At 58.0% G+C, this 22,864-nt stretch overlaps 4 protein-coding genes and 1 non-coding gene across 5 annotated transcripts; 2 read left to right on the top strand and 3 right to left on the bottom strand.

Moving 5' to 3' along the window:
• Window positions 1–869: 869 nt before the first annotated feature.
• Window positions 870–2,863, bottom strand: BJ171DRAFT_81067 (uncharacterized protein). Its single transcript, XM_053115898.1, has 4 exons — window positions 2,553–2,863; window positions 2,118–2,268; window positions 1,581–1,943; window positions 870–1,362 (listed from the first exon to the last, which is right to left on the bottom strand). Exons 1-4 carry the CDS (start codon window positions 2,817–2,819, stop codon window positions 1,250–1,252), a joined length of 894 nt encoding a protein of 297 aa, XP_052967064.1. The 5' UTR covers window positions 2,820–2,863; the 3' UTR covers window positions 870–1,249.
• Window positions 2,864–7,948: 5,085 nt separating this feature from the next.
• On the bottom strand, window positions 7,949–11,372 carry BJ171DRAFT_567636 (Alpha/Beta hydrolase protein). Its single transcript, XM_053113478.1, has 5 exons — window positions 10,663–11,372; window positions 10,097–10,258; window positions 9,500–9,717; window positions 8,720–9,313; window positions 7,949–8,512 (listed from the first exon to the last, which is right to left on the bottom strand). The coding sequence occupies exons 1-5, from the start codon at window positions 11,084–11,086 to the stop codon at window positions 8,408–8,410; spliced, it is 1,503 nt and encodes a 500-aa protein (XP_052967063.1). The 5' UTR covers window positions 11,087–11,372; the 3' UTR covers window positions 7,949–8,407.
• A 5,663-nt stretch (window positions 11,373–17,035) lies between these two features.
• On the top strand, window positions 17,036–18,718 carry BJ171DRAFT_423649 (kinase-like domain-containing protein; the record flags this gene model as incomplete). The annotated part of the gene is made up of 4 exons (XM_053107612.1): window positions 17,036–17,429; window positions 17,727–17,918; window positions 18,119–18,467; window positions 18,667–18,718. Coding segments are annotated over 4 exons (987 nt in total), but the record flags the coding sequence as incomplete, so codon positions are not given.
• Window positions 18,719–19,711: 993 nt separating this feature from the next.
• Window positions 19,712–19,785, top strand: BJ171DRAFT_t123. Its single transcript has one exon. It is a non-coding gene; the product is annotated as a tRNA-Val (tRNA).
• Window positions 19,786–19,821: 36 nt separating this feature from the next.
• BJ171DRAFT_502541 (acyl-CoA N-acyltransferase) lies at window positions 19,822–20,827 on the bottom strand. The gene is made up of 2 exons (XM_053110771.1): window positions 20,334–20,827; window positions 19,822–20,149 (listed from the first exon to the last, which is right to left on the bottom strand). Exons 1-2 carry the CDS (start codon window positions 20,793–20,795, stop codon window positions 19,925–19,927), a joined length of 687 nt encoding a protein of 228 aa, XP_052967061.1. The 5' UTR covers window positions 20,796–20,827; the 3' UTR covers window positions 19,822–19,924.
• Window positions 20,828–22,864: the final 2,037 nt, after the last annotated feature.

Below are 22,864 nucleotides of genomic sequence, written 5' to 3'. Positions count from 1 at the left end.
CGAGCGAGCAGCAGGTTGGATCGCGGGAGAGATCGCAGGGTCGGCACTCGGAGCATCTTTTCGGCCTGTGGGACGGATGGCAACGATCCATTTATAGGACACGCAGCGGCAAAGAAGCGAGATGAGATCACCGGACGGGGCAGGAACTCTGTCGCCCGCCGAGCCGCCGGGACAGGCGGAAGGGAGGGGCGGCATGCAGATTGAAACAAGAAGCCCCGGATGAAGCATAAAAGAAAGGGATGTGCACCAGCAGCTGCATCGGGCCAAAAGAAATAACACTCGTGCCGTACAGTATCGGTCCCAAGCAGCTCACAGCGACATCGACAGCACCAACATCGGCAGCAACATCGGCAACATCGACAGCAGCATCGGCACCATCGGCAACTCCAGCGACATAGCATAACACGATAGCGACATCGGCCGCCGCCAGCCACGAGGGCCCCCCAAAGGGCCCCAGACTGCTTACTTTGGGCTTGGGGGAGGGGGCTTGGGCAAGGCAGATCGAGATGGGGAGGTTCCGTCGGCAGGCCTGGGCTCGGAGCAGACGACAAAAGGCCGGCCCTGAGGGACAGTGCTTTTGACCGGCGACGATCCCGGCGCGGCCGTCGGCCAGGACGAGCGCAGCCGCGCTGGTGCGACTGACGTCGGAAGGGGCAGCGAGAGTGACGGCGGTGACTGCGAGCAAGCCGATCGGGGAGAGCGGCGAGCGACAAAGGATCGTCCAGAGGAGTGCCCAAAGGACTCGCAACGGCGATACGCAACGGTGCGGCACTCCGAGACAGCAACTCGGAGCATCGACTGCCATCTCAAACTAGACCACCTCAAACGAGACCACCTCAAACGAGACCATCGCAAACGAGACCATCGCGAACGAGACCACCTCAAACGAGACCACCTCAAACGAGACCAGCGCATGTTTCAGGGACAACCACAAGCCAACAGAGCGGGGGGTTGGTGCGGCTTGTCGAGACAAAGCAGGCAAGGAGCTGCGCTCTCTTCGGCACACCAGCCCAGAGGTATCGACCGACGCCAGCCGAGCACCGCCGAGATGATCCAGAGTGTCCAGCATGTCCGGCATGTCTACGGCTCCAGCTCCAACAACGTCCACCACCACGAGCCCACCGCGAGTCCACAGATTCAATCTCGGTAGTATTCGCTTTGGGTCCATGGGCTCACGGCAAACCCACGGATGCACATGGACGTGGCCCCACCTGGCATCGGGCAACCCGGGCCACAGGCACCGCTGCCTTCAGAATGGCTGGATCTCCGGCGTGCTGTTGATCTTGGGTGGAGCCTGCATGGCCTCGGACGAGGCTTCTGGTGGCTGCTGCCGGATCTCGCTGAGGAGTATGATGTTCTGGGCTGGGAATGGAGCATGGGTCCGTCGTGGGAACTGTTAGATGAGGGCGGTGAGAGGGAGATCATTGTGGGAGGGATATCATTGTGGGAGGGAGATCATTGTGGCCAGCTGGCCAGAGCAGTACCCACTCTGCCTTGATTCTCTCTTACGATGCTACTCTGCACACGCTGCACACGCCGCGCACTCTGGACATCCCGCACACTACTCTGCCTGCCCTTACCCAGCGCCAGGAGTATACTTGCGTATCCACCGAGATCGCTCTGGGTCGCCAAGTCGGCAAACACCAGCGCATAGACGAGCACACTGAGGGCACAGGCCCCAAACAGTTGCATATGCTCGCGCTTGGTCTCAACGGTCGAGTGCTCGGGTGTGAGGGCCGAGTGGCTTTCGGCATGTCCAAACGGACTCGTCCCTTCGACGAACAACCCCATGGTTTCTGTGGGCGCCTCCACCTTTGCTTGTGGGTAGATGCGACCCGTCATGATCAACAGCAGGACGACTCCAGCCGTGGACCAAACAAGCAGCCAGTAGACCTGCAGCGTATACATCGACGGCACAATCGCATCGGCAAGGGTGCATGTGCCTATACGTTCGCCGTGTAGATAATCGACAGTCAGGCAATAGACCAGACGATAATCCTGACGGCGCGAGCGGGGACGTCCCAGAGGGGCAAGGAAATCCAAGCGTTCGCGGCGACTCAGGCTGGTGGAGAAGCCAGCACGCAAATGAGGTCGGAATGGTCCTCCGCGCCGCTTACTTGAGAGATCGTAAATAGTGCTGATGAGGTACTGCTGGATTGCATATGAGGTCGCGCCGCACATCAGATAGCCCGTGCACTGCATCTGGAGACTCCACCTAGTGGTTAGGACCAGGATTTTCCGAGCAATGAAGGCCGTTCGGAAGCAGTCCTGTGCAGATGGGGTCGGCAGATGGGTCGGCAGAGTAGCTGTCAGGAACGGCGTGCTGGCCTCTGCTTGGATCAGTAGCTCAAGTGAGGTGGATGTCTTGAGCGAGTCGGGCGAGTAGACGAATGACTCGGGTGGGGTGGACTGATAACTTGCACGGACGTGTTCTATCATGGGGGTCTACTGCATTCGTTCGTGCAAATCGGCATCGAGTTCCCGAAGCCACATCATCTCAGCAACCCCCGCTCCCTCTCGTTCACATCGCCAAGGAAGAGACCCAGACGCACCTTGAGGCTCCACAGCACATCCGACATCCAGTTGAGCCAAACGAGCGTGCAGCCGTACGAGTCACTGGGCGAGAGCGTCGAGTAGTAGAGGGACAGATAGAAGGGCACAAACGCCAAGCAGTCGAGATAGACCATGAGCTGGACGAGATTGCGGGCGTCGTGTTGGAGCCGCCATTGGTTCGTCGCAAGCATGGTGAGGAGCGTGGCGAACGAAACCAGCCCTTGGCTCGTCCCAACCAGCTCTGCAACCGAGTAGTCGATGAGCATGTGGCCCGAAAGGTGGTCATGAAATCTGGATGTGTGTGGGGAGTTGATGCAGCGAGAACAGGGGAAATAGGGGACAGCGAACCTGGCGAGGAAACTGGATAGGAGGCGGGACACCCTGGTTTGAGCCAGGGCCGGTGCTTTTGTGGCATCTGAACTCACACTTGTCGCATTTGAATACACACTTGTCGCATCTGAATACACACTTGTGGCATCTGAACTCACACTTGTCGCATTTGAATACACACTTGTGGCATCTGAATACACACTTGTCGCATCTGAATACTCACACCCACTCCTTACATTCGTGAACAAGCACAGCGCTCTCGATATCTGCATCGCTGCACTGCGACGCTACCGTCATCCACGGCCTGGGCAAAGTCGTATCTTTGATCTACTCAAGAGTACCATGACCTTCGTATCCACGGTGACTGTGGCGACCAGAGAGCGACTCACGGCCTTCACTTGGATGCTACCGAACTGCTCTGTTGGAAAGTATTCGGCTTTGCTCGCCACAGGCTTTGGCACTGAGGGTGCTCTTACACTTTATTCAGAAAAAAACGGGACAATATAGCCGTTTCCATGAACATGTAGTATGTGCTGTGCTTGCGTCAAGCAAAGCCACAAGAAATAAAACAGATCACTTTGGCAGCCTCCGAGTGAAGACCGCCGGTCGCTCTCCGATCTCCACAATCGACCTGCATACTGTGATCATGTTGCGCGCCGTATTGACGTCGCGATTCCACACTGTCCGGCAGCTGGGATTCTTGCAGCTCCTGACAAAGTGGGAATTCGCAACACTGGGCGCATCGAGTCCTTCCAACCGAACTGGCTCCAGGCACTTGGTGCACACCTGTGAGGTGTTGAACTCGTTCGTCGAGGCCACCTTGACGCTTCCATGATGGTGATTGGGACGGCGTCGGTGGTGCTCGAACTGCTCAAAGTACCGAGCAAACCGCTGCCTCCGAGGGCTGGATGCATAGCCCTTGCCCTGTCGCCATGATGCATTGCCAAAGGCGATCACCACATCAGTCCGTATCGGGGCGTGCTTCAGGACGGCCTTGCACATCTTGTCGACGGCCACTTGGCGCCTCTTGTGGCCTGTGAAGCGATGGTGACGGGCCTTCTTGCCAAGGTGGAAGTCGAGCTGCACTCGCAGCTCCGGTCGCAGGACATGGGTGAGATGGACCTTGAAAGCTTCCGAGGACGACACCTTGGGCGAGGGAGTGGTCGACATCCAGGTCTCGATGCTGAGTCGATACTTCATGGTGTTGTGCCACTTGGTGTTGGACGTATGGCCACACATTTGCTGGTAGTGGCCATTGGAGAATGAGACCACCTCGTCTTGGTGGCCCGGTGCTTGGATGACCGCCGTGAAGATGGAGCCGACTCCAGGATCGATGCCAATCCAAGTGGTGCGGTTGGGGTCTGGGTCGCCGATGTGGGCCTGGATACGCTGCTCGGCAGTCGGAGGAGGCTCGATGGTCTCGGTGCGATCGGTTCGAGGCACAAACTTGACGAGACCGATGGTGCATCCAATGCCATCGGTGCTGATCTCGTAGTTGAACAGCTTCTTGTTCACGTCCCGCTCTTGGAAGAGGGAACTACGCAGCTTGAAGCAACTGCGCCAGAGACGATCCTGGTTGTTGACACCGTCCTCACCTTCTTCCTTGAGCATGTCCCTGGTGAGTCCAAGACGATGTTCGGTGTCAAGGAGTTGCCAGAGAGTGACGGTGTCAATCTTGATGTACTTGGCCCTTGCAGTGCATAGAGGAACTATCGTGCACACGGCCGGAGGAGTGTCGAGAGCGAGCTGCTTGAGTGCCCAGTTGAGTCGAGCGGCCAGCTTGTTGATCTTGGACTTGGTGGTGCCGAGCTCCGACTTGGCCGTGGTGAACCTCTTGTCGTCGGAGGGAATGCCTCTGGCAGTGAGCTCGTCCAGCTTGGCCTGGCGCTGCAGCTCGGTGACTCGGAGGGCGGGCATGTCACAGTCGATCCACTTGTGGACATTGTCGACCATCTTGTCTCGGGCGAGGATTCCCACATGGTGTGAGAGGCGATGGAGGGCCCGGAAGCGGTCCTGGTCGCTGCTGTACCGAAACTCGTCCAGGACGTGGCCAAAGTCGGGATAGAGGAACTCGAGATCGGCCTTGGGTGGAGTCTGCCCTGGTTTCTCGAAGAGCTCAAGACAGGCCTCGATGGCTTCGTGCTTGTGCTTGTTGGCTGGGAAGACGGCAGCGCAGAAGCGGCGAAGGAGTCGCCAGTAGGCCAGGTCGAGGTGGGTGGTGCAGTTGGTGGCATAGGCATTGACAGCCAGTGTGAGAAGCTGACTGTGAGCACCATCAGGCAGACGAGGGGCCGGAGGCAGGTCTGCGTGCCGAGTGGTCTGGTAGTCGCGAAAGGAAGCGACCAGATGCTCGTTGTATTTCTTGGTGTCCCCGGTCGGGGAGAGGGCACCGTCCTGGACGATCTTGAAGCATTGACGGATGAATGCAGGGGTGGACTTGGAGATGACGGGGACGGGAAGATCCTGCTCGATGCACCGGAGGATGTGCAGGTTGAGCAGCCTGGATGCCTCGAACTGGATCTGGGTCATGGCTGCGACGGTGGCCTGGATCTTGTCGCGGAGAGCGGGATTGAGACAACAGCCATCCATCGTCTGCTTGAAGCAGCTGAACTGAAGGGCGGATGACCTTCCATCCACGAGTGGGACGACAGAACTCTTGAGGGGCCGGTATTTGGGACATTTGCTGGTGTTGCAACGTTCGTGATCGGTGCCATCGCACTTGGGACATCGCTTGCCGGTACTCGAGGAAGTAGATGGACCAGGCTCGGTGGGATCGACATCCATTGGATCTGCAGAAGCAGTGGTGGTGAGCGATGGAGCAACAGACGACCAAGCATGCGTGGGGTCAGAATACGAACCAGAGACAGGCTCCGACTGTGACTTGGCTTTCTTGGGCCTGGGTGGCCGAGGCTGGCCATCACCGGCACCCTTGCGCTTCGGAGGCATGGGGCAGAGGATGCTGGATGCCTGCCAGTGGTACTGGTCAGAGCAGAGACTTTTTTTTTATCGTACAATAGCGCGATGATCCGATCAAGGCGAGATGAGGGAAGAAAGCAGCAGGACGAAGGTGGGACATTTATACCCGAGAGCAGGAGCCCGTCTTTGCGGGCTGGTTGGGAAGTGACCCTGTTCAAAAATCGCCGAGAGGTTCAAGCCAGGGATGTGAACGCGAAAACGGCGGCTTGATTGGAGGGAACTCAACCCCAGAAGCGCATCGCTCGCTCAATCAGCCGTGGGAAGACATCTGGAAGCACCCTCCGAACGGCAGACTCAAACAGGGTCACCATCCCGATCTTGAACCCCTCGGACGCATTCAGCGCTGCCACCTTCCTGTACTGATGCTTCACAATCCCAAAGAAGTTCTCGATGGGATTGAAGTCGGGCGAGGCAGGTGGGGTGAAGATCACTGACCATCCTCGGCGCTCGATGCAGTCCAGGACAGCCCTTGTCTTGTGCATGCTGACATTGTCCATCACAATCACAGAGTCGTCTGGGAAGGTCGCTCGATCAAAGAACTCGACCATCGAGTGTGTCTTGAATGATGTGGGGATGTACATGCGATGCAGCACACCAGAGTGGTTGATGGCAAATGCAGCCGAGACAGACTTGTGTTTCATGTGATTGCGCTGGCGAAGCGGAGCACCCTTCGGTGAGTATCCGTAGAGAGGGAAAATGGATTTCCTGATCCCCGTCTCATCGACAAAAACGAATCGCCGCGGGTCGATGGAGCGGACCTGGTCCCTGAACTGTGCCACTCGCTCATCCAGTCGCTTGGACTTGTAGAGGTGTGTTGCCCTCTTGTGTGAGAGACCTGCTCGGTGGATGGCAGTGTGGCAGAGTGAGAGTGATACTTTCCTCTGGAGGATGGACTCGAGCTTGCATCGCAACACAGGACCAGTCTGGAACGGGTCCTGTTCAATCAGGGTGCGAATGACTGGACATGCCTGCTCGAAGAAAGTGGATCTGCGAGCTGGGACCCGGGATGGGTCATCCAGCTTGCATCCTCGGTGCCATCGATGGATGGTGCTCTTGGATACACTGAATATGGAGGCGACCTTACGCAGGCTATGGATGAGGGCGTAGCATCGCAATGCGGCGGTGCGAAAGTCGGATGTGTGGCGAATGGTCATGGCCAGCGCGCGATGGTTTTGGGTAACAAAATATTCGATGAATGGTCAAAAACCTGGGTGTCCCGTTTTTTATTGGATCGCTCTTAATGAGGGCCTGACACCAGCAAGATTACTGGCATACTTGGCGGGGAGGAACGGTCTGAAGCACGGGCCATGCGCCTTCCAGCAGCAGCGGGATATCTCGGTAGATGTACTACATGGTTGTTGGAGTTGGACAGAGTCCGTGTTGGTTGTGCAGGTGAGTCGACAGAGGTCTGGTGGAGATCGAGTGAGAATGGAGGTGGTCCCTGGATGCTGGTGAGTTGGGGGAGAGGATCAGTCAGACTCTGCTGGTGGTGTGATGATCTGCACCATGAAGGTCAAGATGGACCTGGAGGAGCCGGGCCATGAAATAGGATGCAGAGGCGTTTCCCTGCTCGGCCTGTTCTTCAAGCCAAGACTGCTCCCTGCACTGTCACATACTCTGCCATATGCATCGACCCTCCCACTTCACAGGTCTGCCACAATACTTTGACAAGCAATATTGAAGGAATGTTGTTTTTTTCCAGCGTGGTATGGAGAAGATGTGGGAGGAGGGAAGGGCCAAGGAGAGGAAGACGGGGTCACCTCTAAGTTTACGACAGATCGTATGATTCGTTCGTGGTGGTAGTGGTGATGGTGGTGGTGATGGTGGTGAAAGGCATCAAATACATTCGATCCAGAGAGAAACGGGACAGTCGCTTGGGAGAAAGCGTCCTTGATTCAGTTCCAGAAACGTATCACTGAATGGTCATGGCCAGCGCGATGTGTTGAGGCAACAACACATTTGTTCAATGACCAAAACCTGCTTTTTATTGGATTGGCTGTAACTTAACGCGGCGAGGGTGTGGAAGTGGAAGTGGAAGTGGAAGTGGAAGTGGAAGTGGAAGTGGAAGTGGAAGTGGAAGTGGAAGTGGAAGTGGAAGTGGAAGTGGAAGTGGGAGTGGGCGAGCCGCCGGGTAGAGAGGGGATGCCGAGGGAGCCTTGGGCAGCCATATAGAAGTAGACATGGACGCTGGGGATCGGAGGGGATAAGGGAGGGCCGGAAGGGTCAAGGGCGGAATCTGGAGATCACAGGACGGAGGGACAAGGGATAACTGCTCACGGCTCCGATCAAATCCAGCAGAGAGAGGCACTCCAAAATGTATAAATTATAGTAGCAAAGTGGGGGAAGGAGTGGTGGGGGGGGGCGAGAACCGAGGCGGGAGGGTTCCAAAATATTCGATTTGCGGATGGGGGGGGGGCGGGAGAGAGCGGGCCCGAAAAGACACAAGTAGGAGCAGGCGATCTGGGCAGCATTGGCGACCCGAGACAGCAGCCAAACTCGCGGCAGCAGTCTCGGATGTTGACGGATGGAGATTGAGCTCAGCTCGGTGTCAGCATTCGTTCTCGGCCAGGTTGCTGACGACTTGCAGATAGAACTCGATCGAATTGAAGGCCGTGCCACGCTTGATACCAAAACTGGATGACAGACCGCGGATCTAGTACGAGCGTGGGAGAGGAAACGATGGGCAGTCTTTAGTGCATGCACCAACGATTCCTCGCAACAAGGACATGGCAACAATACGAGCGATACACCGCGAACATAGAACAATAGAGAAGCCTGTGCAGCGTCATCTCCTTTCGTTCGCGCAGCTCTACTAGTATCGAGCCTTACGGATCCAGGTAGCGAAAGCCTCGACGCATACCTTGGGCGGGATAAGCTCCCAGTGGTCGCAGTCGACCGCACCCATAAACTCGCCCCACTTTGCGCTATCGAGGCTGACGAGGCCATCGTTGACGCCCTCCATCTTGTTGAGGATCTGGTGCGAGAAATAAAGCGGGGCCAGCTTGCTGACGTTCGTGACGGCCGCATAAGAAAAGTATCGCACCGAATCGCGATCGGGTGTGGCGAGATTGAAGATGCGGCAGTAGTCCCGAGTCAGGTTCCCAAAGGCGGGGGCGTCAAGCGGCGACATGATGTACTTGATGACGGGATGTGTGGTTGCCGAGACCACTAACTTGGCATCTACGAGTGAGTGGTTGGGCTGCAGCGTGTCTTGGCAGAGGGCGTCAGGAGATGTGTAGCTGGAAGAGACGTCGCCGGGCAGCTTGACTCCAAAGAGCGCCTCCGAGACGGCGCAGTCGGGTGGGATGGGATCGTGGGCACCGACGCCGAACGAGTCCCGACACCAGTCCATGAATGCAGAGCCGCGGTGTGGTGTAGCGATGGTCGTCAGGGACTCGACCGAATATTGGGTCGAGGGCAGATGGGTGATCAGATAGCGACAGTCGAGCCCGCCCTGAAGTGTTCGTCATGGAAGAAGAGCAGCGACCGGTGAGACGAAGCCACGCATGCGATGCGAGAGGTGGTTTGTGGTGGGGCCGGCGGTACCAGCGCAAACCAACAACGAGGAGCAAGGCCCTTTCCAGAGCGAGCTGCGATGCAGCAAGCGAATGCACTCGAATCGACGTGGATATGGGCGTACCATCGAGTGGGCGATCAGATTGACGCGCCTGCCATTCATGTTAGTCTCCAGGAACCGTTTCAGCTCGTGGGCACGGTTTCGGATGGCACCGACGGTTGGGACCCGTGTGATGTGGACCTCGCAGCCCAAGTCGTGCAAGGCATCGGCTATGCCTCGCCAATATCGGATCTGCAGGAACGGAATTGACTCGGGGCCGAGCTTGTCAAAGCCAAAGAGACCTAGCGACAGAAAACACAGGCCGTGAGTGACTTGGCTGGTGGATCTGGGCAGCGGCAAAGTACGAAGCGCAGATCGCAAGGCAATCTAGCAGCACAGGAAAAAGATCAAACAGAGGGAGGTGGATCCCGAGGATGTTGTCAGGAAGAAATGGCCGGTAAAAAGGGCACTCCGAACGCACGGCGGAAATCGGCTGAGGAACAGACAGGATCGAAAAACAAGTAGGGTCGGAAAGCAAGTAGGATCGGAGGGATCCCGGGGCGAGGACGAATCGAGGGCAGCGTCGAGATCGCATCGGCACGAAGGCAGTCTTGGCCCAAACAGGTTCTTGGCCGATTTATCCTGAACCCTGCATTCGGAGTAGGGACGGCACTGAAGCACCGCTCGGGCCAGACGGATGCACGGACAGGCTGGTAACGACCAGAGCGGGCCGGTGATTTACCGAGGCATCCTTCTGCTCCATGGCGCGATTGCTGCTAACGACGCTTCGAGCCCTGATTCGGAGCCCCGCGGCGGGAGGGAAGGCGCTGTGATCGATGTAGGCTATTAAATAGTGGAGAAGTGGTAATGGAGTGGTGCCATTGGAGCGGTGCCACTGGAGTGTAGCAGCAGCAGTAAACAGGGATCAAGATGCGGCGGTGTGGCCCTCGCAGCGAATGCGTCTGTCCGAGCAGGACAGTGGCACGCAGAAACGCAAGCTCATCGAGCCAGAGACGAGGGAGGGGTGTGGTGCGCTCATGGATGAGAGTCATGAAGCAGCGAGGACGGGCGAACGGACCTCGCTATGGAGCGAATGGCGTGCATGAGAGCACCCATTGCAGCAAAGCAAAGAACAGGTGCGCCAAGCAAGCGAGCAATGCAGTGCAATTCAATGCGATTCAATGCGATTCCGCCCAATGTAGGCCAACGCAGATTCGGTCTCGGCGAGCACCGGCTGCGATCCATACCGTGGCACAGTACAATCGGGTACTTGGGCACCCGGTAATGGGCGTGAGAAATGAATCCTTCGTGGGCCCAGGGATATTTTGCCGATGGCGGCGGGGTGCGGGACGGAGGCGACGGAGCCGATGGCGCCGACGACGGCGGAGGAGACGAAGGGATCTGCGATGCCAGGGTCTGGTCGAGCTGGCGATCCGGGTTGTCCTCGGGCGATGCAGCAGCGGCAAGGGCAGGGTCTGGGTTTGGACTCGGGCCTGGCTTTGGGTCTGGCTTTGGGCCTGGCTTTGGGTCTGGCGAACTCGACGAGGATTTTGCTAACGGGCGCGGCGGGAGGACATGGGCGGCGATCGAGGGCGATGCCGAGAGGGCAGTCGACCAAGAGGAACGCAGCGAGGCCAGGGCCAGGGCCAGAGTCGACGGCAATGAGGTCATGGAGAGCCGAGAGGGTTCAGCCAGACGGGGATGGTGTAAAGGAATGCGGCCACGATGGAGTCGAGGGCGAGAATAACGCTGGGGGTTTGGATCACAGGCTTGACGGAGGGCAGCAGAGGGGCAGGGAGGGCAGATGCGTGCGATGCCTCCGAAGAGCAGGCAGGGGAGCAGACAGGGAGGCCACAGGATGATGCCCGCAGGATTGAGCCCGCTGGATGATGCCCGCTGGATGGCGTCTGCAGAAGAGCAATGCGATGATCACGGCCGACGAGGTTTTCTTTTTTCGCGGGTGGGATTGCCACTCCTCGCTGAGACCTGCGGGCGTGGGGGCGCACAAGATCCCGAAACAGGAAGCCGTGCCGAACAGGCTTTGCCGAGCGTGCGGGCGGCACAATGGCGGCGATCCCCAAAAAACGTGGTGGGGGGCAGGGGATGGAATTGGGGGGCGATATTATCATATTGCAAACGGGAATGCGATATTGCAAACGGGAATGTGAAATTGCATATGAGAATGCGATATTGCATATGAGAATGCGATATTGCATATGAGAATGTGATATTGCATATGAGAATGTGATATCGCTGATAGAATCGTTGGCGCTGAGAATCGCCGTCGGCACCCAGACACAATATCGCCCATCGGCCATCGGCGCTTCCCACGGCGATTGATCCGTCGACACCGCCGACGACCATGCACATCTGATGAGCCCTGCTGGACTCTGGTGGGATTGTGCTTGGGCTCGCTCGGGCACTTCCCTGGAGACACACTCACGTCGTTACTTGAAAACACACCCAAATCGTTACTTGAAAACACACAAGTTGTTATTTGAGATCATTCCCGGGCAATTTCCGACAGTCGTATCGCTCTTCGTTTGCATCTGGCTGGGGTCCGCCGATCAGCGGACTCCCACCCGGCCTGATTCTGTCGCCACCATCGTTCCCTCTGCACTCCCTCTGCATTCCCTCGGCATTCCCTCGGCATTCCCTCGGCATTCCGCCCCCCCCCCGATATCGACTCGGGTCGTTCGTCTGCGATCTCGGTCCGATCTGGTCCAATCTGGTCCAATCTGGTCCCGCGGGCTCGCCTTGGGATCTCTGCTTCCCACACCGCAGATCTTCCTTTCCCCGCCCCCTCCCCGCCGCCGTCTCCCTTGCATCTGCCTCCCGTTCACTGCTTGTCTGCCAGTGTTTACCTCAGCTGCCTCGGCCATTTGAGCACTCCTTTCGCTGTCTTGCTTGGATCAACCCTCTCGCATCGCCTCTGGTATTTACTCGCAGCGGGGTATCCCTCTGGCCGACATCTGCTCTCCCACAAGCACACTTCCTCTCGCAAGCACCTGCCCTCTCATCGGCTTGTTTGCCTTTCTTCTTTCATTCGTTTCCTCCCTCCACTACTTTTTGCATCTGCTGCTGTCCGCCTTTGCCCCCATCGAGTCCGCTCGATCGGTTCTGTTGATTGCTTTCGTCGTCAGGTCAGCAACGCCATGCACCCTTCGCTCCGGATCAATACCAGTGCAGACTGGATCGACGCTAGCACACAACCGTCAGCATCAGCATCAGCATCAGCATCAGCATCGGCCTCGGCCTCGCCACGGGGCCCCCTCAGCACCGACGACCTCCAGCGAGAGATCCCGCTCGGAGAGATGCTGCTGCAATGGTCCGTCCAGCAGGTCGAGAACTGGATCAGCGACGTCGGGCTGGCTTCTCCGTTTGTGCCCATTTTGCTCGAGTATGACATTGACGGCCGGGTGCTCGTTGATCTGTCGTACTCGGATGTCAAGGAGCTCTGCGAGGGCAGGGTCTCGACCGCCGACATTGTGCGCTTCATGAAGGCTGTGCGCAACCTGAAGCAGGACTACGGGTTGGAGATGGCCCCTGATGTTCGCCCGACAAGGACCTTCGTCGTCGACCAGCCAGGGCCTGCTCTCGGCAAGCATGCTGATGCGCCCGGACTGGCGGAATACCCCCCGGTCGCCCATGCCAAAGAGCTCCAGCGGCCTCGCTCGGCGCAACCACTCACCCCAATCGCCGACGGCTTCCAGATCCCAGCTGCCGTTCGCCCCAGCGCCGGGGGAGCACGCCGACCAAGCTTGCCTTTCGATCCTCCCACACCTGTCGGCTCGACCAGCGGATTTGCCTCGCTGCTAGTCCCGCGACGACCCAGCCATCCAAACGTCAGTCTCCTGGCGAGCTACCCGAATGCCAACCCCTCCCTAAGCCATCATAATGCTGCCGGCTTCACCACGACCCACGCCGGCGTCAATCTTTCTGCGAGCCACTCGGCCCCATTCCTTTGCTCGGCATCCTCGCCAGCGATCTATACCGGCGCCTCGCCCTCGGTCTACTCTGCACCCTCAATCTACTCGGGGCCGCCATCGATCTCTCCCTCGACATCGCTTGCCACCGAAGGCCAGCTCGACGCTCTCCGGCCAACGGACGGGCCGATCTATGCCCCTCCATCGGTGCGGCCGATCCAGCTGGGCCGTCATAATCGCAATCCCCTGCCCCGCTTGGCGATCCATCGACGAGGGGCCACCGCCCCCGGAGCGATCCCGTCGCCTGCCGCTGCCGAAGAAATCTCCAAGGCCGGCCCTGCTCCAGCACCAGATGCTGCTCCGGCGTCATACGCCTTTAGCAGGTCGGGACGATCCATCGATCTCGCCGGGAGCGGGCCCGGCGTCAGTCCCCTGGCCGGCATCATGCCGCGATCGTCGTCGGCCAAGCGCAACGACGGCATGTCTTTCACCAGGACCAGCAAGAAGACGTCGCCGTCCTCCAAGAGCCCCGATATCTTTGACTTTTTCGGATACGAAGGCACAATGGCATCAACGACCCCAACAAGCGCGTGCAGCGCAGCGACCCCAGGACCAGATCCTGTCGAGGCGGCATCAGCGCCGTCCTTTCTCGAGCGGTTCACCCACAAGCTTATGCACAACAAGAGCCGAGTCTGCTCCCAGGTAAGGTTTTGGATCGGGTGGTGTTGGGGGAGGGAGGGAGAAGCTGCGGTGTATACGGGGATGAAGAAGGCAGGGCGTTAGGCGGGGGGGATCCGGGCTGAAGGTATTCGATGGCATCGGCATGGCATCGACATCGGCATCAACATTTGCATTGATATCGAGATCAGAATGCGGCTGCTTCCCTCGTCGGCTGGTCCGCCACAGTCCCAAGCTGCATTTGGGGATTTGTGTTCCAGCACACTTCCGAGCACTCACACTTCCGAGCACTCACACATTCTAACACTCACACCTCCGACCGGGAACCGTCACGGCGCTGCAGGACGACCGTCTTGGAGAGGTGAGTACCCGAGCCGGGCAGACAGCATTATGTCGCCACAGAGATATGGCCAGGACCTGGTGGGATTAAGGGGGCCCTGATCCCAGAACACAGCAACAACAACAACAACAGCCCTGACGAAAGAGCTTAACAATAGTCCCGACACTAACACACGGCCTCTGCTTCTGCCCTGGTGGGGATGGTGATGGATTTGGCTGGGCGGCCAGGACGAAGTCCGGGTAACTGGTCCGAACCAGCGCACGCTGGCAATCAATCTGCGCGACTGCGGCCACGCCAGCGAGATCCGCATCCGCATCCTCAACGAGTTTAACATCTCCAGGAGCGAGGAAGAGTACTTTGGGGTCTATCTGACGGATCCGTCGGGCAAGCTCAGCGAAGGTGAGCAGCAGCAGGCAGAGCGAGCCGTCCTCCTGTGTGGACTGAGCGGCCTGTGGGGCCTGTGGGGGCCTGTGGCATTTTCATGGCGGCTGCCTGGACAGCGGCGTTGTGCTACCGCGCCGCTGCGGCGCCGGCTGCGCTCGCCGTTGGGCGGACAGCCCGACAGTGCGCTGTTGCCGTCTGTTTTTCTGTCTTGGTGATCGTCAGGGCATTCGATTCGCTCGGCCTGCATCCATCCCCGGCTGCATCGAGCCTGTCGTGCCTGTTGCATCCGTCGCATCCGTCTAACCTGTCGCATCGCATTGCATTGCATCCTCCCGCTCGAATCCCCGTCGGCGCACCCTGTCCTGCACCCCCTCCCTCCCGGGTCCTGTTCCAGTGCGCTATCTCGACGACTCGGAGCTCGTCGCCCGCTGCAAGTCCCACAAAAAGGCCGCATCGCTGATCCTCCGAAAGAATATCCATCCCATCACCACCGAGCCCGGCTCGCCCACAAAGCCGTCGCTGCCTGCCAACGCCCTCGTCGACCCTCTTCAAGCCTCGGCTGCACGACCCAGAAAGGTCTCCCACAACGCATCCAAATCGCTCGCCGACTTTTTCGGAACGGATGCGCTTGTACCCAAGGCCGTACCTCAGAAGGCAATCACCGTCCCCATCAGACCGCAAAAGTCAGAGATCCGCCAGGCCGTCGTTCCAGTTCGGTTCCAGATCAAGGACCCGTCGCTTCCGATGAGCTCGTCTGTCCCAAACCATCCTGCCGGCGCTCCGCCTGTGCCCTCGAAGGACGACTCCCAGCCGGCTTCCGCCGCCCAGCCACCGTCCGTTGGCCCAAGAAACGGAGCTCAAAGCCCGCCGGTCTCTGAATTCTCTGCTGCACTCACACATCCAGGCCCTGTTGCAAATCCAGAGTCGCTGCCCGCCTCCGTCTCGGCTGCAACGAGGCTGCGCCCACATCCGTTCGACGCTACTCTGGATGAGTCGGGCACCATTGCCTCTCCAGCCGCCAAAGCCCTTTCCAGGACCAAAATCTCTCGTCACTTTAGCATCAAATCGCCCGGTGCCTCTGTGAATGCGACGGCCGCCAGCATCCGCTCGCCTCTCCGGCGATCAAATCTGCGCACGGATGTGTCGAGTCCGCCCGATTCGGCCCAAGCGCCGGTCCACCGGGCCTTCACTGCACCATCTCGCAAATACGAAGAGCCGGCCTACTTTGGCGAGCGGCCGCCTAGTGAACACATTCTGCATCAGCTGGAGATCTACTTCCCATCCCTCAAGCGCGAAGGCGATGTGTCGCAAGGCGTCGAGTCCAGTCAAAGCCCCGAGGGACGCCCTCCTCAGTCACCGACTCACAGCCATGAGAGCACACTCCTAGAGCGCCCCAAAGACATGATCGAGGATACCGTGGTCAACAAGTACCACACCCGCACGACCCAGGAGCAGCTTGTCATGCGGCTGTCTCGCCTCAGCCGCATCTCTCACAACGATGAGCCGGCACCGTCCGGCTTGGCTTCGCCGCTTCCTCCAATCGGCCGAAAGAGTTCTCAAAGAAGACAGCCGCCCAAGACAGCCGTCGCGCCGGACTCGGGCTTGGTCGACAGCAAACTCACGGATGCGACGCCTTTGTCGGAGCCTCGCCCACGATCGCCTTACACATCTCCCTCGGTCGATTTGCCGCATGTTTTGGCAGTACCCTCATCCATGGAAACCCTCCAGCCAGCACCTAGATCTCTCCAGGCTCCTGCGCCCGCACCTACAACCACACTTGCGCCCGCTCAGTCTGTTTCGCTCTCCACCGAGGTGCAGTTGCTTCCGTCGGAGCCATCTCCACCACTACTATCTGCACATGACCTCGTGTCAGTCAACTCACTGCCGCACTCGCAAGAGACACCAAGCACCCAAACAACCTCCGATGCAGTGCAGCTCACTGTCAGCGCTCCTCGCACCACGGCTTGGCGATACTCTCGAACCGTTCTCTCTCCCGTCAAGCGCGCATCCCAGCAGCCACAGCAGTTCGCTACTCACCCATCCAGCGCCCCAGCTGCCACAAACCTTGAGCCTTCCAAGGGTCTACTCCATCAACGATCGAGCCCCCAGCTCTCGCCACGGTACTCCAGCTCCCGGCTGCGAGAGGCAAATTCTGTGCACAATCCACCTGCGCGCGAGCGCAATCCGAGCACCGAGAGCTGGGCCACATCGTCTAGTGCCACATCGGTCTGCCTTGCATCACCACTGACGTCCGAGCCTGACTCATTCGACGAAGGGCTCGAAGCAGGGCGCATGAGCCCAGCGCGGCCGCCGCCATCCCAACACACCCTTGTCAGCTCGGCAGCAACGTCGGGTATTGTCGCATCGCTGAAGGGCAGCGACCATGCTGTGGCGGCGTCGACCTCGGTAGCTCGCCTGTCGGCACCGCATTGTCAGATTACCTACACACTCGGTGTGCTGCTTGGGAAGGGCTCGTTTGGGTCCGTCTACTTGGGTGTCAACTCCAAAACCGGCGAGTTGCTGGCTGTGAAGCAGGTCGAGCTCGGTGTCGGTTTTGGCGAAGCCAAGCCCGGGCATCGCATGGAGGAGCAGCGCCTCAAGGTCCAGCAGAAGATGGTGGACGCCCTGCACAAGGAAATCAATATTCTGAAGGAACTGAGCCATGTCAACATCGTTCGATATCTTGGTGAGTCCAGATGACCAATGTCGTGGCATAGATCTGTGCGGGGGTCTCGACGCGGGGGCCAATATCATGCTGCAAATCCTACACTGTCGCGGTTGTGGGGCCGCTACATGCATCACTGTATCGGATTGCGCCCGATGCGAGATGCATCGACTTGGCGGCATTAGAATGCAGCGGGTCGAGGTCGAGGTCGAGGTCGAGGTCGAGCCCCTTCCTTTTCCTCGAGTTTGCCAAGCGAACACAAATGGCCTCCCCCCCCCTCAGACAATTCCGTCGCTGACCAAGTCAATATCGCGCTAGACTTTGAAATCAGGGACAACAAAATGAATGTCTTGCTCGAGTACGTCTCGGGCGGCTCGATCGCCAGTTTGCTCACGAAAATCGGCAAATTCAGCGTCCCATTGGTTCAGTTCTTGACGTGCCAGATTCTGCGTGGCATCGAGTATCTCCACGACCAGCGCATCATCCATCGAGATATCAAGGGAGCAAATGGTTAGTATGGCACAGGCGAATGTATTGGACAATACCATGGGCACAGACACTCGAAAGCGTCCTTTGCTGCGTGTGTGCAGCTTGAGCGGGCTCGAGAAGATGACCGGTGCCAGTGGCGGCACCGAGGGGAGCCGGAACCGTGCCTAGTCACCTCTCCGAGTGTCGCGTATTGACGGTGTGCCTCTGCAAATTTACAACAGTGCTTGTTGTCGACGACGGAACGGTCAAGATCAGCGATTTCGGCACCTCCAAGAAGGACAAGTACGAGAGTGCGATTGCCTACCGCTACAACTCGCACATGTCTGTGCAGGGCTCTGTTTTCTGGATGGCTCCGGAGGTGGTCAAGGTCTCGGGCAGCCAAGGGTACTCGGCCAAGGTCGATATCTGGAGTCTGGGGTGCGTGTGCCTCGAGATGCTGACGGGCCACCACCCTTGGGGCCGGCTTGACGAAATGCAAACAATGTGGCGACTCGGCAAGGGCAACAGCCCCGAGGTTCCGGACGACTTGACACCAGAGGCCAAAGACTTTTTGGAGAAGTGTTTCACTCTGTAAGTGATCAGACATCCGTTGCCACTTTTGACGAGAATCGGTCTTCTCCAAAACCCTGCGTGCGGCTTTCGCATTGCACCGCTTGTCGGGTCCGCTCGCACCCATCGACTCCTTGGTACATCCTTGGACTGACTCGCTGTCCATGTGGCGACTGTTTGCTCATGCTTATTTTCTCGGCAATCAAATTGGACACCACAGTGACCACGAACAACGGCCGACTGCATCCCAACTTTTGCTACACCCGCTTGTCAATGACAAAGAGCTGATGAGCACTTTCAACTTTCGCGCGCACTATCAGGATGCGTTGGCGCGGTACACCGAGGAGTGCGAGTACGAAGCGTCGACTTTCATGGACTCGGAGATTGGAAGCATGACCGAGTTCGATGAGGAGGCCATGTCCCAGGATGGGTTTTCTGATGATGATGGCGAGCTCGACGACCTGTACTCAGATGACGGCTCGATAAGGCCGTCGATGCAGGTCGAACTGGACTTTGGGCCGCCGCTGTCGCAGCAGACTCCACCAGCCCATCGCTTGCTGTCTGCCGATGACAAATCACGGACGCTACAGATCAACACCGCAGTTCCTGGAAGGATAGAGCGAACGACCTCGGCCTCGATGCTCGCGACTTCGGCAACGACTGCATCAGACACAAGCACGTTGGTCGCGACAGCGGTCCTGCAGGAAAGCGCTCCTCCATCGCCATCACCTGCAGGAGGCCAGCCGACCTCGACCTCGACCTCGGCCCAAGCCACAACCGTGACCCCAACCCCAACCACGACGACAACCACGATTGTCCGCATCAAGAGGCGCTCGAAGAATGAGTCGATTCATGGAAGCCCGTTGACCGAGTCCTTTGCGGCCCCCACGACAGAGGCGCCAACGTGGAAGCAAGATGTGTGCCTCATAGACAAGGAAGCATAGCAGATCGTGGGCGATGGTAGCACATTCTATCTGCCGATCGGATTGCGATCGCATCACACCACACACAACGCCTGATCACCACGTCACCTATCTCCCTCAACCGCTTGTGCAATTTTTGTTTCTTCTTCATCGCGCCAGCTCGTTCCAGCCCGCCTAAATCGAAGCGGGACAATACATGCATGTGGACTGAATAGCGCTGATTCTGTCCGAAGAGCGGCGTGCCATCGTTTCCATCCGGTCGTTTCCATCCGGTCGTTTGTGGTGCTTTTGGGATATCTACACGGCGCTCGCAGTACAATCAAGGCATTGTCACAGTGCTCGGGTTTCGTGGTGTAGTTGGTTATCACGTGAGTCTAACACACTCAAGGTCTCCGGTTCGATCCCGGACGAAACCATTTTTGCCCGCCGCGCTTTTCTCGATCTCGAATCCGACACTCTCACACCAGCAATCTCGACTTGCAGCCGCACCCGCATGTGCGCCCTGTCCTCCAGCCAAGGGTCTGCGGTCCGATCTGATCCAAACCCGCACTGAATTTATTCGCCGGTTAAGCCCGGGACTGGACGTCGCTCAATCGGCCTCAGCGTCACAAAAACAGCATCGATGGTCTTGCGCACAGCATCGAACTCGTCATCGATCACAGAGTATGAGAACGTGTTCTGAGTCTCGCCCTTGAGGAACCGCTGCTTCCTCAAGATACCTTCGAATGTGAACCCGGCTGCGGCGGCGGTCCTTTGACTCGGTACATTTTTGTGGTGGGTCTGCAGCCCGCATCGCAGAGGTGAGTGTCCGTGAGTATGGGGAGCTGGAGCCAGCTGTGTGCTTTGGCAGCAACGAGAAAGAAAGTTGCAGAGCAAAGAAGAAGAAGAAGAAGAAGAAGAAGAAGAAGAAGAAGAAGAAGAAGAAGAAGAAGAAGAAAAAGCCAGGCCAACGAGCGACACTTACTCGCCATTCGATGCGCACAAAGCCAAGGTCCATCGCATATCGCATGAGGAGCTGCGTGGACTCCAGGGCCACCTTTTGACCCTGGAAGGGGCCGGCCGTCCAGATATGCCCGATCTCGATGGTTTTGTCGTTGCCGTTGATGCTCATAAAGCTGTTGATGCCCACAATCTCGTTGGTGTGCTTGTCGCGAGCGATGAAAGGAAGGCGATCGGCACTCCGGGTCCATCGCCCAATCAGGTGCTGGTTGCGGTAGACATCGTAGCCGGAGCGAGGGTCAAATCGCATCCATCGATAGAGATCCTGGTCAACACACGAATACTGATACAGAGTCCTGGATTCCTCCTCCGTGATCGACTCGTCGAAGGGCGTCAACAGCAGCCGTGGTCCCTCGATCGCAACTGCGGGAATGGCTTTGCATGCGCCCGAGAAGGATGGGCAAGGGTGGACACAATAATCTGGCATAGGGAGCTTGGGTCAACTCGCGGCTGGTGACTGTAGAGGCGGAAGGACCGACGGACGGCCTCTTTGTCTGGCAGGAGAGAAGCTGCGCCTCCTGCTGCGACAGCCATGGCGGCGATGGTCGATGTGGGCATGACTGCGAATCTCATGGGCCAAGAGGCGATGGCCAACAATCAATCGAAGCCGACTGCTTTTGATAGGGGATATATACAAATTGGAATCAATCAACCATCGCATGGTTGGTCCAGTCAATAGGTGGGTCTTTATTAAAGACTTTGCCTTAGCGTCCCTTTTGGGCTCTGGCACTGGGTGTTGGCTTTGCCAACCGGGACATTTGGGTCGTCGGTGTACAGCTCTCTATCCCATGGGGCCTGTTTGCGGAGGGACGGCGATGTCAAGTTTTGCCGAACTCATCCATTCAGTGACAGTTTGGGACTCCAGCTCCGGCTTCCCTGTCCAAGTGTCTGCTCATGCGTCTGGGAGGGTTTCTTTCTCAGGTACTTGTTTGCTGCGATTGGTCAGCCCGAGGGGCCGCTGTCCACGACAGACATTTGGTTGCGATGTCATCCAGCACCGCCACGACATCCAGCCAGATCGCTGGTCTGTTGTTCAGTACTCGGCTGCGCTTGGCACGCCATCTTCTCTGTTTTTCAGGATCGGTGGTGAGTGGTCTTGTTGGCACTCGAGCCAACTTGGGGAGTGCGTCGATTGCAAGGTCGATGTAGGTGATGCCTTCGGGGATCGATGTGGGGTGAACATATTTCTCGAGTCGGTCCTTGGCTCGGACACATTCTGCTGCATGTTTTCTGTTGACATACACCTTGGGGCCGTTGGGTCCGGTCTTTTTGCACTCCTTGTCGGGTTTAGGTGGGAAACACCCGACTCGCCACAGGAGCATTCTCCTTGCTTGGGCAACTGTTGCTACTGGCATCCGCGCTGTCAGGATGGGGTCGCCTTCCCACTTGTAGGTGCCTGCGATCGACATTACTTTCTCGGGCTTCCGCTCTTTTTCAAAACTGTGAACGATCACCGCCTTCTTGATGGGTGTGCCGGTGCCAGTTCCAGATTCAAACAGGTCCAGTCTTGTTCTGTCTGGGGAGTCTCGGTGCTGTCTCTCGAGCTCCTTCCATGCGGCGCTTCCGGTCAGCTTGGAGAGTATCTTCTTGTTTGGGTTTCTTGGGGGCAACTCGGTGATGTACTTGAGCACGTGGGATCCAAGATATCCTGGGTCGTCTTTCCTGTCGAACCACCGTCCGAAGCACTTGATCATCAGTATCTGTTTTCTGGTCGCCATGGTGTAGATTCCTGTGGCTGTCATGACAGCCGGACCAGACGCGTTCTGGCGGATGTTGAGTGCCGATCGCAGTGTGTCCAGCATGCACCCCTGTAGAGTGTTCATTATCGGGCCCTTCATGTTGACGATGGCAAGGCCGTACTCCAGACGGGGCCGGATGAAAGCCTTGTAGATTTTGACGATCAGTCCAGGGTAGACTGACTTGCTGAAGATGCCGTGTTCCTTGAGCTCTTTGGTTCGGAACTGGGCTTTGTGCTTTAGTTGAGTGACGTGGGCCTCTGCGTCGATGCCATCAGGGCCGAACTGCACCCCGAGGTACTTGTAGGTGCTGGTGACGAAGCTAAGAGGTGTTCCCTTGAGTGTGATTGGGGTCGGGTTTGCTTCCGCGGTAAGCACTTCGCATTTGGTCGGAGAGAAAGCGTAATTGTTTTCGTCTGCGTGTGCTTCGGAGATGTCAACAAGTCTTTGGAGGTCTTCTTGGTTTTTTGCTACCAACGCCATGTCGTCCGCGTACATGACATTGTTGATGATGAGGTTCCCTATTCTGGGTGATGTGACTGCTCGTAGGTTCTGTGCGAGGTCATCCATGAAGAGGCTGTGGAGGGTGGGTGAAAGAACCGACCCTTGCAGCAGCCCGATCTCCAGCCAGTACGGCCGGGATTTGGTGCCGCTCACGAGAACAGCGGTGGTCACGTTGTCGAAGAGCGCGCGTAGGATGCGGATGGTATGCGGGGGGATGTCTCGTTGCTCGAGTTTGTGCCAGAGCCGATCCCGGTCA

This window comes from Polychytrium aggregatum (genome assembly GCF_025602895.1).
Source record: "Polychytrium aggregatum strain JEL109 chromosome Unknown BJ171scaffold_16, whole genome shotgun sequence".
Taxonomy (NCBI): domain Eukaryota; kingdom Fungi; phylum Chytridiomycota; class Chytridiomycetes; order Polychytriales; genus Polychytrium; species Polychytrium aggregatum.
Note: the sequence above shows the minus strand (reverse complement) of the source record. Positions and strands in the feature narration are given on the sequence as shown.

Excerpts from the sequence above, each read along its gene's own strand:
- BJ171DRAFT_502541 (XM_053110771.1), bottom strand. The coding sequence starts at position 20,795 with ATGCCAGATTATTGTGTCCACCCTTGCCCATCCTTCTCGGGCGCATGC. Across the intron at positions 20,150-20,333 it reads TTGTGCGCATCGAATGGCGA|ACCCACCACAAAAATGTACC; the intron begins GTAAGTGTCGCT and ends TGCGGGCTGCAG.
- BJ171DRAFT_81067 (XM_053115898.1), bottom strand. The coding sequence starts at position 2,819 with ATGCTCATCGACTACTCGGTTGCAGAGCTGGTTGGGACGAGCCAAGGG. Across the intron at positions 2,269-2,552 it reads ATGTGCTGTGGAGCCTCAAG|GACTGCTTCCGAACGGCCTT; the intron begins GTGCGTCTGGGT and ends CCATCTGCACAG. Across the intron at positions 1,944-2,117 it reads CACTATTTACGATCTCTCAA|GCACATGCACCCTTGCCGAT; the intron begins GTAAGCGGCGCG and ends GCGAACGTATAG.
- BJ171DRAFT_567636 (XM_053113478.1), bottom strand. The coding sequence starts at position 11,086 with ATGACCTCATTGCCGTCGACTCTGGCCCTGGCCCTGGCCTCGCTGCGT. Across the intron at positions 10,259-10,662 it reads CCCGATTGTACTGTGCCACG|CCTACATCGATCACAGCGCC; the intron begins GTATGGATCGCA and ends ACTATTTAATAG. Across the intron at positions 9,718-10,096 it reads GCATCCGTCTGGCCCGAGCG|GTCTCTTTGGCTTTGACAAG; the intron begins GTGCTTCAGTGC and ends TTCTGTCGCTAG.